We start from the raw sequence: 14,047 nt of genomic DNA, 5'->3' as shown, positions 1-14,047 counted from the left end.
CCGGCGTGCGCTCGCGCGGCCCTGTGTGTGCCGGGCGCCGGCGTGTGCGGCGACCTGCTTGGGTGGCCATCCGGGTGTGTGCTGGGTGTCGATCCGAGGTTGTGTGTCCGGCGGTGCGTGTGTGTCCACCCGAGCCGCTGCGCCTCCGGCTGCGTGTCTGGGGGGCTGCCGCGCGCCCATCGGAGGGGCTGTGTGCAGGTGTGTGTGCGTGGGTTGTGTGCCCAGGTGTGGGTGCCTCCCTCCCCCACCCCCTAGCTAGTGTGTGTGCGCGGCTAGCTGCGTTGGGTTTGTGTCCGGGTTGGATGTCCATCCGAGGGTCTGTGTAACCGGGTGTGCCCGCTCGGGTGTCCATTTGTATGTGTGTGTCTGCGGTTGTATGTCTCCGAGGGTGTGTGTCTGTGCATCCACGTCGGGTTCCTGGCCGGGGGCTGGGGCTCGGCGCGTTGGGGTTCCAGGCCTCTGTGTAGGTTTGGGGGAGGGGAGTTAGCCGCTCCCTCGGTCCATGTCAACTGGCGGTGGGGGGGTCCTCAGCGGTCCTTGGGGGAGACGGCCATGTCTTCCCCTTCCTGGTGGCTGGTGGGGGGGATGGGCGGCCAGGAGGTGTACAGATGGAGGGATGAGAGGCCGAGGGATGGACAGATGGGCCCGTGGGGTGGGGGGGAGGGCACAGACCCTGCTCTTCCCTACCCACCTCACCCGTATCCCCCCATCAGCCAGAGCTCTGCAGTTGGGGCCAGAGTTGCCGGCATCCAGATGGCCAGACTGGGGACCCATGGGCTGCTTGCTGGTGGAAGAAGGATCTCCTTGGCTTGGAATGGTGTTTTAGGACCCTCAAGCCTCTGAGAGTCCACCTGCTGAAACCTGACCTCTGGCCCTGGTTTGGTGGGGGTGCGGGTGCGTGCTGGTAGTGCTGCCAGGATTTCTTTGGCCTGGGGGGTAGGTGGGGCGGGTTGCCTTGGGTTTGGGAGAGATGTGTGTCCATGACCGTGTATCAGTGTGAATCCGTGCCTGTGTGTTGATGATGTTACTGTGGCTCAATGGTTTGTGTGCGTTTGGTAGAGTGTGTAAATCCCCGCCAGGTGTCTGGGCTGTTGTGTGAGCGTGTGTCTGTTAGGAGTGAACATCTCAGAGTCTCTGTGCAAAAGTGGGTCTTTGGGTGTCTGTGTGCTTGTCTGAGTGGCTCCCAGCCTCGTGAGTGTCTGTGTACTGTCGTGGTTCTGTGCACGGGTGTGAGGCCATGTGTGTATCTGTTGGTGTAGGTGTGTATCGGCTTTGTGATAGTGCATAGTAGGGATACGTGAAGTTGTATGCGTGTGTTTGGGCATTTAGGAGTGTGCGCCTGCACGTTTTTGTGCAAGTGTGCATCTGTTATAGGTGTGTGTGCCCCTGTGTGTTGGTGAGTGTGTGCACCTGTGTTGTGCAACGGTGCAAAGGAAAGCCAGTGTTGTACATGTGTGGTTGTGTGCAGGGGTGTCAACACTGAGGGTTTGTGTCTATGTTGTGAGCCTGTTCGCGCTTCAGTGTTGGTCTCTGGGGGGTGGGATTGCGTGTGTTCAAACATATGTGCAGAGTGCTACGCACATACGAGCCTGTGTCCCTGCACAAGGCTGAACCCACTTCGGGGCCCAGGGAGGTTGGGGCCCAGGTGGCGAGGCCCGGGGTATGCTGGGGTTCAGTCTTGGGACTGTGAGACACGTGTGTCCACATCTCAGGCCAAGTGCCCTTGGAGGGGAAGCACAGAAGCCCAGCTGCGGAGACTTGTGTTGTGGGTCCGTGTGAGTTCTGGCATGTCCACACATGCTGGGGTGGGCACCTCTGAGCCTTCTCCAGCTCCCTGTGCTGCTCAGGTCTTCGAACTAGGGGGACTGGGGAGCTGAACTCCTGGCTTCTAAATGAGGAGGGGCAGGGGACCGAGTCCAGACTCCTGCGTCTGAGGAAGGAGGCAGCTGGGGGCCTAGAATCCTGTATTTGAAGGAGGAAGGGTTTAGGGGACTGGATTCCTGGGTCTGAGGTGGGAGATGGGGTCTTCTGGCTCCTGAGACCTCAGAGGACAAATGGCTGGAGTTCTGGATTCCTGGGTTTTGGCAGGTGAACAGTCCTGAGGCCCAGACTCCTAGGTCTCTGGAGATGATCCCTGGGTTCCCGTGAGACTGTGTAGAGCCTGCAGCAGGTGGGCTGAGGGGGCGACAACATCAGGGACTTCCTTGGCTGAGACAGCCTCCAAGGAGGACCGGGTGCCCAAAGAGTAGCTAGAAGGATGCTAACAGAGTCTTTTTGCTCCTTTGCAGGTACTGGCCCAGGCCCTGACTCCCTGAAGAGAGGTGAGTGGGGGCCTCAGGCTTCGAGAGGTGTGGGGTGACTGGGCTTGTTCTGAGCTGGCTGGAGGCCTGGAGCCCTTGCCTAACACGGATTTCAGTTTGGGGTATGGTATGGCGGTATCCCAAGGGCCAGGTGCTCCCCCAGGCTAGGGGTGGTGCCCAGGTCAGGAGCATCATGCTTGGCTAAGGGCTCCTGGTAGATTCAGAACATGGATGGCTGAGAGACTCTGGGGGCAGGTGGGGTTTCCGGCCAGGAGGCATCTGGGGCCAGGCAGCCAAGAAAGGGAGGTCTTCATGATATGAGTAGAGGGTACGAAAGAGCTTCATGACCTGCCATGACCCTTGTATTTGGAGAGCTGAGTAGACATGGTTTGCCATTTTGTGCGTGTATGTGCGTGCGTGTGGAAGGATCTCCTGATAGTCTAGCCTGCTGGTGGCTGAGCAAGAACCAGAGAAAATAATAAATGATCATCATCATAATAATAGCAGCTAACATTTATGTAATGTGTACTCAGTTTGGAACTATTATAAGCATGTTACAGTGTATTATCTTATCCTTACAACAAGCCTCTGAGGTCGGCGCTATCATATCCCCATTTCACAGATGAGTCCATTGAGGCACAAAGAGGTGAAGTCACTTGCCTTGTCTATAGTCACATAGCAGCCTGGTCTAGATTCCTTCAAATTGAGTCTTGCTGTGGGAGAAGAGACTCTAGCCTCGTTCGGGAGATTGGGGTGCTGAGCCCTAGAGACCCCATAGCCAAGCAGGTCAGGGCTAGGGCTCCGACCTCAGGAGTCCTACTTCCAGGCCAGGGCTTCCTGTCCCATATGGAACGGTGTCCTAGAGGGAGTGAAGGACAAATTAAGGGTGGGGGCTCAGAGATGGTGGGACGCCCTGGCCCTGCCTTTTTCTCTTCTGCCTCTTCTGTCTCTTTTTGCCTCCCTCTGTGTAACACCGTCTGTCTGTCTCTCCGTGTCTCTGGAGCTGTCCCTCTGTCTCTCTCTTTTCCTTTCGTTCTCCTTTATTCTTCACTCTTTCTGTCCCTCTTGGCCTCAATCTCCCTCTGTCTCTTCGCTCTTCTTTCGAACTCTCTTTTTGTCTCTTCCTCGTTCTCTGAGCCTGTCTTTCTGTCTCTGCCAGTCCATCTCTCCCTTCCCTTGCCTCTCCCCGTCTCATTTCACTTCTTTCCCTGCCTCTCTTGGTCTCCCCTCTCCATGTCCTCTGTCCCCCTCTTTAACGGCAGAGGGTGAGGACTACCTCAGGCCACAGCCCAAACTGCAGATTCCTGGAAGGTGGGCCAGCAGGGGCTGGGGCCCGGGGTGGGACGGGGTGAAAACTGTTTCAGGGACGCCCCCTTCCCATCCATTCTTCTTCACCCCCCCCTCCCCGCCCACCTTGTGTTGTGATGGGAGCTGACATGTCGTGGGCTGTAGCCGCCGCAGGGGGAATCCCCACCGGAAGGTTTTGCCTGGAGCAGAGGCATAGCGGGAGTGTGCGTGTGTGTGCGTGCCTGTGCAGGCATGTGTGGCTGTATCTGAGGGTGTGTGCCCACCGGTGTGAGCAGAAAAGTCTGCGCCCTTGCTTAGGAGCTCAGCAGTGCCCAGGGTGAGGCCAGGCTCAGAGCAGGGCTTCCCATAGTGGAGCAGGGAGACTCTGACAGTGGGGGTGGGGTTCATTGGCCCCTCCCACCTCTAAACTCTCTCTGCCACTGCCAAAGGCATGTATTGGGTGCTTACTATGTGCCCAGCCCTGGGTTCAGTGGTTCCCATGAATCAGCTCACTGAGTCCTTACAATGGCCCAATGAAGATGACACTAGTAGCACCCCATTTTACAAATGAGGAACTCATTGTTTGGGGTCACACAGCTAGCAAGTGGTGAGCCAGGATTCGAACTGGGTCTGTTTGATTTCAAAGCACTTGTTCTTCATAATGGTGCACACTGCTATGCCTGGTATATATATGTTAAGTGGCTGATGATGGGGATGATAGTATAGCTGGCATGTATGAGCACATTTTATGCGCCAGGCACTGTTCCAAGAATGCTATGTTTATTAAGCCATTTGACCCTCACAGAGGTAAGGCCTGTTTCTATCTCCATTTTACAGATGAAGAAACCGAGATTCAGAGAGCTTCAGACATTTGCCCGAGGTCACGCAGCTAGTAAGTGTCGGTGCTGGGATTTGAACCCAGGGAATATGGCTTTAAGGAGCCCTGGTGGCGCAATGGTTAAGCACTCAGCTGCTAACCCAAAAGTCGGTGGTTTGAACCCACCAGCCGCTCCTTGGGAGAAAGAAGTGGCAATCTGCTTCTGTAAAGATTACAGCCTCAGAAACCCTATGGGGCAGTTCTATTCTGTCTTATAGGGTCGCTATGAGTCGAAACCGATTTAACGGCAATGGATTTAGATTTTTTGGTTTAGTACGACTATAGGGTTGCTATGAGTTGGAATCAACCCGATGGCAACGATTTGTTTTTTTTGGTTTAGTATGTCTTTGAAATCCATGGCGTTAAACCCTAGTCAGCAGTGATTTTTCAGGATATCTACTGGGTACTGGAGGGCCCATGCTGGGCTAGGTGTAGCCTCTCCGGTGGGGGATCACTGGGGGGCCTGCAGGACTCCTGGAGGAGGGGGAGAGGAGGGAGTAGGGTGCTCAGGGGTGGGGCGGTGACATTTAACCAACCAGCATGAAAATATGTTAATCTGTTAGCAGTTAACGCATGTTGGTTATCAGTCCTGTGGTTGTCCCATATGACCCAGTCCGTAGGAGCGGAGGATCCAGGTCAGACTCGTAGCAGGACCTCCCCGTGGCCAGGCTGGCGGCCGCGCCCCAGGCCTGGGTAAACCCTCTCTTCCCTTGCAGGTCTCTCCGCCCCCTCCCTCCGCCTGCCCCCTGCACCATGGCTCCAGGCCCCTTCTCGGGGCTCCTCTCGCCGCCGCCTGCCGCCCTGCCCTTCCTCCTGCTGCTCTGGGCCGGGGCATCTCGTGGCCAGCCCTGCCCCGGCCGCTGCATCTGCCAGAACGTGGCGCCCACGCTGACCATGCTGTGCGCCAAGACGGGCCTGCTCTTTGTGCCCCCGGCCATCGACCGGCGCGTCGTGGAGCTGCGGCTCACCGACAATTTCATCGCGGCCGTCCGCCGCCGCGACTTCGCCAACATGACCAGCCTGGTGCACCTCACCCTCTCCCGGAACACCATCGGCCAGGTAGCAGCCGGCGCCTTCGCCGACCTCCGAGCCCTCCGCGCCCTGCACCTCGACAGCAACCGTCTGGCGGAGGTGCGCGGCGACCAGCTCCGCGGCTTGGGCAACCTCCGCCACCTGATCCTCGGCAACAACCAGATCCGCCGAGTAGAGTCGGCGGCCTTCGACGCCTTCCTGTCCACCGTGGAGGACCTGGATCTGTCCTACAACAACCTGGAGGCCCTGCCGTGGGAGGCAGTGGGCCAGATGGTGAACCTGAATACCCTCACGCTGGATCACAATCTCATTGATCACATCGCCGAGGGTACCTTCGTGCAGCTCCACAAACTGGTGCGCCTGGACATGACCTCCAACCGCCTGCATAAACTCCCGCCCGACGGGCTCTTCCTGAGGTCCCAAGGCGCCGGCCCGAAGCCCCCCACGCCGCTGACCGTCAGCTTCGGCGGCAACCCCCTGCACTGTAACTGTGAGCTGCTCTGGCTGCGGCGGTTGACCCGAGAGGACGACCTGGAGACCTGCGCCACCCCTGAGCACCTCACCGACCGCTACTTCTGGTCCATCCCGGAGGAGGAGTTCCTGTGTGAACCGCCGCTAATCACCCGGCAGGCGGGAGGCCGGGCCTTGGTGGTAGAGGGCCAGGCGGTCAGCCTGCGGTGCCGGGCGGTGGGTGACCCCGAGCCGGTGGTGCACTGGGTGGCACCTGACGGGCGGCTCCTGGGGAACTCAAGCCGGACCCGGGTCCGGTGGGACGGGACGCTGGATGTCACCATCACCACCTTGCGAGACAGTGGCACCTTCACTTGCATCGCCTCCAATGCCGCCGGAGAAGCCACGGCGCCTGTGGAGGTGTGCGTGGTCCCTCTGCCGCTGATGGCGCCCCCGCCAGCTGCCCCGCCGCCTCTCACGGAGCCTGGTTCCTCCGATATAGCCACGCCCGGCCGGCCTGGGGCCAATGACTCAGCTGCTGAGCGCCGGCTCGTCGCTGCAGAGCTTACCTCGAACTCTGTGCTCATCCGCTGGCCAGCCCAGAGGCCGGTGCCCGGCATCCGCATGTACCAGGTTCAGTACAACAGCTCCGCCGACGACTCCCTGGTCTACAGGTGGGTGTGCGGTCCCAGGACCTCCTCCCAAGCTCAGGGGGGCCTACTTGCTCAGCCAGGGTTCTAGATGGCCGTTCGGAGTTGTCCAGGGTCCTGATTTGCCTATCTCCTCCTCTATTTCTTTCTGTCCCTCTGTCTCTTTCTGTTTCTCATTCATTCAGCAAATATGCATGGAGCACTCACATGAGCAGGACCAGGGCTGAGCACGGCAGTGATTGTAACATTGAATGAGCCGGGCACAACCCTGCTCTCCTGGGCCCACGGGCTTCACTTCTGCTCACCAAAGGCGTTTGGTTGTCCACCCTGTCAGCTAAACATTCTGGAGTGCGAAATACACATATTTACAGTTATGTTTATGTTTATAAATCATATGCCAGTACCACTATACCAACTCACTGTATATATTATAGAAATAGAAAGAAAAAGTATGAGAAATACATAGCGAAGTTATTTCCACCCTCCACTGGGTTAGAAGCCATTGCCTTGGTGTGGACAGACCTGGGCAGTGTAGACAGAGGTTGAGGGGTTACTTTCTCCTGTCATCTCCATTATCCCCTTTCTCTTGCCTCTGTCTCTGTCTGTCCTTCTCTCCCTCCTGCACTCATTCGTCACTGAGCCCTTGCTCCATGCCAGGCCCTGGGCTGGGCGCTGGGGACACAGACCAAGAGGAGACCCGGTCCTTGCCCTCAGTGAGCTCACAGCTCAGTGGGAGGAGGCACATATTACATAATGCATTGTGGCCTTGACCTTGCTGTCTATCTGGGTATTTTTTGAATATCGCTCTTGGCCACGGAGCTGGCACACGGTGGGCACTTGCTAAGTGGTTGTGGGCTGCTTAGCCATCTCTCCTCCTCCCCGTCCCTGTCTCCCTCACACACACTGCTGAGTGCCCACCCAGTGCTTAGCCCTGTGCTGGAGTTCACCTGGGGGCGCTGGAGGAGCCAAGCCATTTTCCCACCTTTGGGAAGAAGCCTGTCTCCTGGCCTCTGCCTCCAGTTTTCCCAGGGCTCACTTGGCTACATGCCTGGCACATAGTAGGCGCTTTCCCACTGTGGGTTGGATGAATGAATGTCTCTCTTTCCCTTTGTCTCTGTCTTCCTTGTGTTTCCTCCCTTCTTTGATTCTGATCACCAAACACAGAGTGAATGCCTGCTGTGTGCCAGATCCTGTGTCAGGCCCTGGGCTTATAGACAGAGGTTAGACACTGGCCCTGTAAACCTTTACAAGGTGCTTCCTCCCAAGGGCGCCACCTCATTTAATTTTCCTGACTCTGCTGTGAAGCAGAGGTGATCCCCTCCCCCTGCCCCATTTTACAGCCAGGGAAACTGAGGCACTGGGGTGAATGAAGCCCTCTGCCCAAGGTCACACAGAAAGTGGGCAGAGCCAGCATTCCAGAGTTTACCCTTCCAGCTCCTAATCCTGTCCTTTTTATGCTGTCACATATTTATTGAGCACCTACTGTTTGCCAGGCAGGGATGGAGGGGAGATGGCTGAGACCTTTCTGTAAAGAATCCTTGGTTTCTGTGACTGTCCACGTCTCTGTTTCTCTCTTTCCTTCTCTTTCTGACCTATGGCCACTGTGGGGGGAGGAGGAGGATGGTTCACAGGTCCCCCGATGTTGCAGATGTATGCAGATGTTGATGGCCCCCATCCCCAGCTGGGCAGCAGACCCTGGGACTCTTCCCTGCCCTTTAGGGCCACAGTTCCAGTCCTCCACCCACCCCCTCCACCCCCCCTTGCAGATGCCTGTGCTGTGGCGCTGCAGGAGTTAACTTCTTCACTGCTGCCACGGGCGGAGGTGACATCCAACCAGAAGCCTGCTCAGCTGCTTGCTTGGGCCTTGTGGCCAATTAGAGACACATGGGCTCAAGCCTTCTGTAGGAGGCAGCCTCTGTCCTGGAAAAGGAGGGAGCCCCTAACAGCTGGTTATTTTGGGGGAAGGGGCAAGAGGAAGGAGAGGAAGAGGAAGACTCAGGGCCAGAGGAGGCAAGGATGGTTAGGGTGGGGCTGGGAGTCTGCGAAATGGCAGGCTGGGGCAGAGCCGGAGAAGCGGGTGGGCCTGGACTTAAAGTAAGTGGCTCTTGGTGGTGGAACAACCTTCTGGAGGTGGAGTAACAGAAGGTGGCCCTGCTGGAAGGGAAGGTGAAGCTTCTGAGAGGTAAGGCCTGTGGAGATGGGGGTGTGGCCTTGAGAGGAGGTGGGGCTTGCTTTGCTGGTCCCTGGCAGATGAGGAGGCGGTCCTTGCCTCTGGTGACCCATTAAGAGAAGCTGGTTTTTGCAGGACAGGAGAGTAGGTGAGGTTGAGTGCTGGGCATGCAAACAAATGTGGCCACGGGAGTCCTGGTTTAGATGGGACCAGATGTGCCGCTTGGATTCGTGGAGACAGTGTGCAAGGATGTGCCCCACAGAGGGGAAGGCCTAGTGGTACTGGCCCTCCAGAGGGCGGGTCTCGTAGACGGGGAGTTGCCATGGGCAGTGGAGTGGGAGACGCAGAAAGTGTTACTGGCCAACACGTGGTGGGATGCCTGCTAATAATGATGATATCATTACTGAGTGCCGGCTTTGAAGATGTTAACTCATTCAGTCCCCACACCGTCTCTACGATGCGGGAACTCTCCTTATTCCCAGATGGGGGAACTGAGGCACAGAGAGATTAAGAAACTTGCCGAAGGTCACAGAGCTAGTTGAGTGGTAGAGGAGAGATTCAAAACTAGGCCATCCGGCCGCTGAACCACTTTTCTGCACTGCTTCTCATCCGAAGGGAGTGGTCCAAAGCAGGGAACCCTGCTGGTGCAGTGGTTAAGAGCTCCGCTGCTAACCAAAAGGTCAGCAGTTCAAATCCCCCAGCTGCTCCTTGGAAACCCAATGGGGCAGTTCTACTCTGTCCTGTAGGGTTGCTATGAGTCCTAATCGACTCCACAGCAACGGGTTTGGTTTTGGTCTATAGCAGTGGAAGAGCATGCTTGGGGACCTTTGACCCAAGTATGGACGAAACTCTCTGGAAACATGGTTTGGGGACTTCTGGCAGTACAGGGACTTGAGGGATGGTTGCTCCTAATAGCCAAAGAAGGAGCAGGGGTGTGCAAAGGGTGGACATGGTCCTGGGCACAGCAGGGGACCCATCCGGAGGGGGCCATTGGGGGGTGTGGCTTGGAGGGGAGTGGCTTGTAGCATCCAGTACCTTAACGGTGGGAATATGTAGATGAGTGGCTTGGAAATTGCCCCAGTAGGGGATGGAGGCTACTAGGGGATATGGTTACTCCAAGGTGCGGCCTGATTCCTTCTAAAGGGCTGGAATATGTAGAAACTAAACAACATATCCATTGCCCTCGTAGGAGGGACTGTATCTGCCTGAGGGTGGGGCATGCAGGTAAGGGCAGTGGCCTCTACCAGCATCCCGAAAACCTGGAAATACGTAGATGAGGGAGCTTGACTGGCAGCAGTCTTAGCCGGGGATGAGACACCCCTTGAAGGCATGTCTCATGAGGGTGTAGCCTACAGAGCAGGTCCTTTACAGGAGTCAGAATGTGTAGATGAGGGATGGTGAATGACAGTTATTGTCCCAGCAGGTGGTGGGACACAGCCAGAAGGTGTGTCTAACCGAGGGCGGGGCATGCAGATGACAGGGTGTGGCCTGCAGCAGTGGTACTGAAAGGAGGGGAATAGGTTGATGAGGGGTTTGAACTGCTGTTTTTGTCCCAGTAAGTGGTGACACAGAGCCCTGGCGGCGCCCAGGGCGCCCAGTGGTTAGGAGATCGGCGGCTAACCAAAAGGTCGGCAGCTGGAATCCACCAGCCGCTCCTTGGAAACCCTAAGGGGCAGTTCTACTCTGTCCTGTAGGGTCGCTATTAGTTGGCATCTACTCGATAGCAATTTTTCTTTTTTTTTTTTTAAGTAGGGGATGAGACACTGGTCGGGGTTTGATCCCCACTGGCCACTGTGGGTGGGGCATGCAAATGAACGAGCGTGGTCCAAAGTAGGGCTAACCCGGCTCTGATCCCGCCTCCTCCCGCAGGATGATTCCATCCACCAGCCAGACCTTCCTGGTGAATGATCTGGCGGCAGGCCGTGCCTACGACCTGTGCGTGCTGGCTGTCTACGACGACGGGGCCACGGCGCTGCCGGCCACGCGCGTGGTGGGCTGTGTGCAGTTCACCACCGCTGGGGACCCGGCGCCCTGCCGCCCCCTGCGGGCCCATTTCCTGGGCGGCACCATGATCATCGCCATCGGGGGCGTCATCGTTGCCTCGGTCCTCGTCTTCATCATCCTGCTCATGATCCGCTACAAGGTCTACGGCGATGGGGATGGCCGTCGTGTTAAGGGCTCCTCCAGGTCGCCCCCGAGGGTCAGCCACGTGTGCTCGCAGACCAACGGCGCAGGCGCGGCGCAGGCCCCGCCCCCGCAAGACAGCTACGAGGCGCTGCGCGAGGTGACGTCCCTTGCTGCCGCCGCCGCCGTCGTCGAGGCCAAGGCCACGGCGGCGGAGGCGGCCTCCACAGAATTGGAAGCGGTCTTTGGACGCTCGCTGGGCGGCTCGGCCACCTCGCTGTGTCTGCTGCCGTCCGAGGAAACCTCCGGGGAGGAGGCTCGGGCCGCGGCGGGCCCTCGGAGGAGCCGTTCCGGGGCGCTAGGGCCACCAGCTTCGGCGCCCCCGACTCTGGCTCTGGTTCCTGGGGGGGCCCCTTCCCGGCCGAGGCCGCAGCAGCGCTATTCGTTCGACGGGGACTACGGGGCGCTCTTCCAGAGCCACAGTTACCCGCGCCGCGCCCGGCGGACAAAGCGCCACCGGTCCACGCCGCACCTGGACGGGGCCGGAGCGGGCGTGGCCGGGGACGACGGAGACCTGGGGCTGGGCTCCGCCAGGGCGCGCCTGGCCTTTACCAGCACCGAGTGGATGCTGGAGAGTACCGTGTGAGCGGCGGGCAGGCGCCGGGACGCCTGGGTGCCGGGACAAACGCCCAGCCGCTCGGAGCCCGGGGCGGGACGCCGGGAAAGAGGCAGCGCGAGACGGAGACGGAGACGTCGCCCAGGAGGGGAGCCGCGCCCGTCTCGTCCGGACGGGGGCGGTGCGGCCTCCGGCGACGGCGCAGGCCACGCCCCCGCGCCCGGGGGAGTGGCGGGCCGCTGGGCTCCCCTCCCCCACGCCCTCCTGCCCCTCCCCCCCGCGCGCTCGCGGACCTCGCTAGAGCCGGTGCCTTACACAGCGAAGCGCGGGCAGGGGCCGGGCCCCCCGACACTGCAGCACTGAGACACGAGCCCCCTCGCCCCGCCCGGGACCCGGGGCAGGGGCGAGGGGCCCATTTCTTGTATCTGGCTGGCCTAGATCCTATTCTGTCCCGCGTCGGCCTCCAAAGCCCCCACCCTCAACCCCTCCATCTCCTTGGTCCCGTCGAGTGGCTTGGGGTCCCCCTTTCTCTGACCCTCTCGTTTGTCTCTAGTTCCCTCCCTTCCCCCACCCCGTCTACTGTGTCTTAAGTCCGTTCCCCAGTTTGTCCCCCTTTTCTCTGTCCGTCGTATCTTCTCCCTCTGCCCTCCCTTCTCATGTCCAGTCTCCCAGTCTCCGGATTTCCTCTTCCCACTACACAGTCTCCCGGGCAGGTCCCACCGGAAGGACCAGACTCCCCTACTCCGTCTTCGTTCCCCGAATAAATCCCCACACGAACAAAATCCAAAACCAAATCCCTCTCCCTGCTGGAGCTGGGACCCTCCGCCGCCGCAGCAGAATTAAACTTTTTTCTGTGTCTGAGGCCGCCCTGCGTGACCTCTGTGTGTGTCTTGGGGTGGCAGAGGGTGACTAGATGGCAGCATGAGGACTGTGAGTCTGAAGGAAGCGTGGCTAACGGGCCAGGGAGACTCGCAGACAGGCTCCTAGCCCCTGAGAGAGAAGAGATGGAGAACGTAACAAAAAATGGTAACAGCTAACACTGAGCACTAACTGCCTGTCGAACGCTGTTCCAAGCCCTTAAAAATCAGTTAATCCTCACAACAACCCTAGGAGATGGGTATTATCCTGTTTTACAGCTGAAATCGAGGCCCAGGAAAGTTAAGTAACTTGCCCGAGGTTACACAGCCAGAAGATGGCAGAACTGGAGTTTAAAGGCAGGTAGCGTGGCTTTGACAGTGGCTACAACAGTGGGCTCAAGCATAACAACAATTGGGAGGATGGCGCAGGGCCGGGCAGGGTTTTGTTCTGTTGTACAGAGGGTCGCTGTGAGTCGGAGTCCACTCCATGGCACCTAACAACAACAACAGCGTGGCTTTTAAGGAGCCCTGGGGGCGCAGTGGTTAAGCACTCCGCTGACTGAAAAGTCTGTGGTCGGAACCCACCGGTCGGAGGCAAAAAGATGTGACAGTCTGCTTCCATAAAGATTACAGCCTTGGAAACCCTATGGGGCAGTTTTACTCTGTCGTCTAGGGTCGCTGTGAGTTGGAATCGACTTGATGGCAACAGGTTTGGTTTGGGGTTTAGCAAGAGGTTGGAGTCTGGACTTTTGAGGACAATACAGGACTCTGCTGCTCAAGAGTTATTGAATATTCATCCCACACTCAGGTATTGTGTCCACACGCAGGTATTGTGCTAAGCACAGTTTATCTCACTGAGATCTGACAACCGCGAGGTAGCTATCCATGGTCCCATTTTACAGACAGGTAAATCTGAGCCAGGGAGAGGTGAAGTCACTTGCCCAAGGCCCCTAGGGAATACACAGCAGAGCTGGCAGTATGTCCTCAGCCTCTTCCTCAGCACTGCACTGTGTTGCTTTTGGGGTCTGTCTGGAGGCTGGGAATGGCCCCAGTGACCTGAGCTGAGCACAGGTACCCAAGGCCAGCCTGGTGGGAGAAGGGATGAGGGAGAGCTCATTGCATGCTCTGGCCTCTGGCTGGAATCTGAGGGGTGCTAGGTGGAGAAGGGGTTCTGCTGGGGGCACAGAGGGTGGTGTGGGAGGGGAATTTCTCCAGAGAGACTGGTTAGGGGGGCAGCTGAGCCCTTGTGGGGTCCTACAATGGAAGCTCCTTCCTGATCCTGGGGAAGGAGGAAGGCTTCCTGCCAGCCAGGGGCCCCCTGAGGCCTGGGGAAGAGGAGAGGAAGACAGAAATAGAAACTGAGAGCAGGAGGGAGGGGGATGGATCTGGGCAGACAGGGTGGGAGGCAGCAAGGACGCAGGCACCGAGAATCACAGGCCGGGAGCCTCCCTCACCCAGTGGCCCAGCCAAACTTATATCTGCCTCAGTCATCACGACTCTTCATTCTCAGGGACTGAGGGCTTCCCACACACAAGGCGCTTGCTCAGAAACCCTTCCTGATGCATGAATACAGAGCATGTAACCCAGCGCCTGGCACACAGCTCTCAAGAGACGGAATTACGCAGATAAGCTTGGTGGCTTTTAAACCCTGCCACAGACACGTGTAGCATGTAGACTCAACTTT

General features: G+C 58.2%; 1 protein-coding gene across 1 annotated transcript; it reads left to right on the top strand.

Annotated features, from left to right (window-relative positions):
• Positions 1-5,217: 5,217 nt before the first annotated feature.
• Positions 5,218-12,368, top strand: LRFN1 (leucine rich repeat and fibronectin type III domain containing 1). Its single transcript, XM_004388153.2, has 2 exons — positions 5,218-6,620; positions 10,636-12,368. Exons 1-2 carry the CDS (start codon positions 5,218-5,220, stop codon positions 11,534-11,536), a joined length of 2,304 nt encoding a protein of 767 aa, XP_004388210.1. The 3' UTR covers positions 11,537-12,368.
• Positions 12,369-14,047: the final 1,679 nt, after the last annotated feature.

Source organism: Trichechus manatus, unplaced genomic scaffold, assembly GCF_000243295.1.
Source record: "Trichechus manatus latirostris isolate Lorelei unplaced genomic scaffold, TriManLat1.0 scaffold00207, whole genome shotgun sequence".
Classification (NCBI taxonomy): Eukaryota; Metazoa; Chordata; class Mammalia; order Sirenia; family Trichechidae; genus Trichechus; species Trichechus manatus.
Note: the sequence above shows the minus strand (reverse complement) of the source record. Positions and strands in the feature narration are given on the sequence as shown.

Bases quoted from the DNA above. Each gene is read 5' to 3' on its own strand.
- LRFN1 (XM_004388153.2), top strand. From the start codon at position 5,218: ATGGCTCCAGGCCCCTTCTCGGGGCTCCTCTCGCCGCCGCCTGCCGCC. The intron at 6,621-10,635 runs GTGGGTGTGCGG...CTCCTCCCGCAG, and splicing joins GACGACTCCCTGGTCTACAG to GATGATTCCATCCACCAGCC.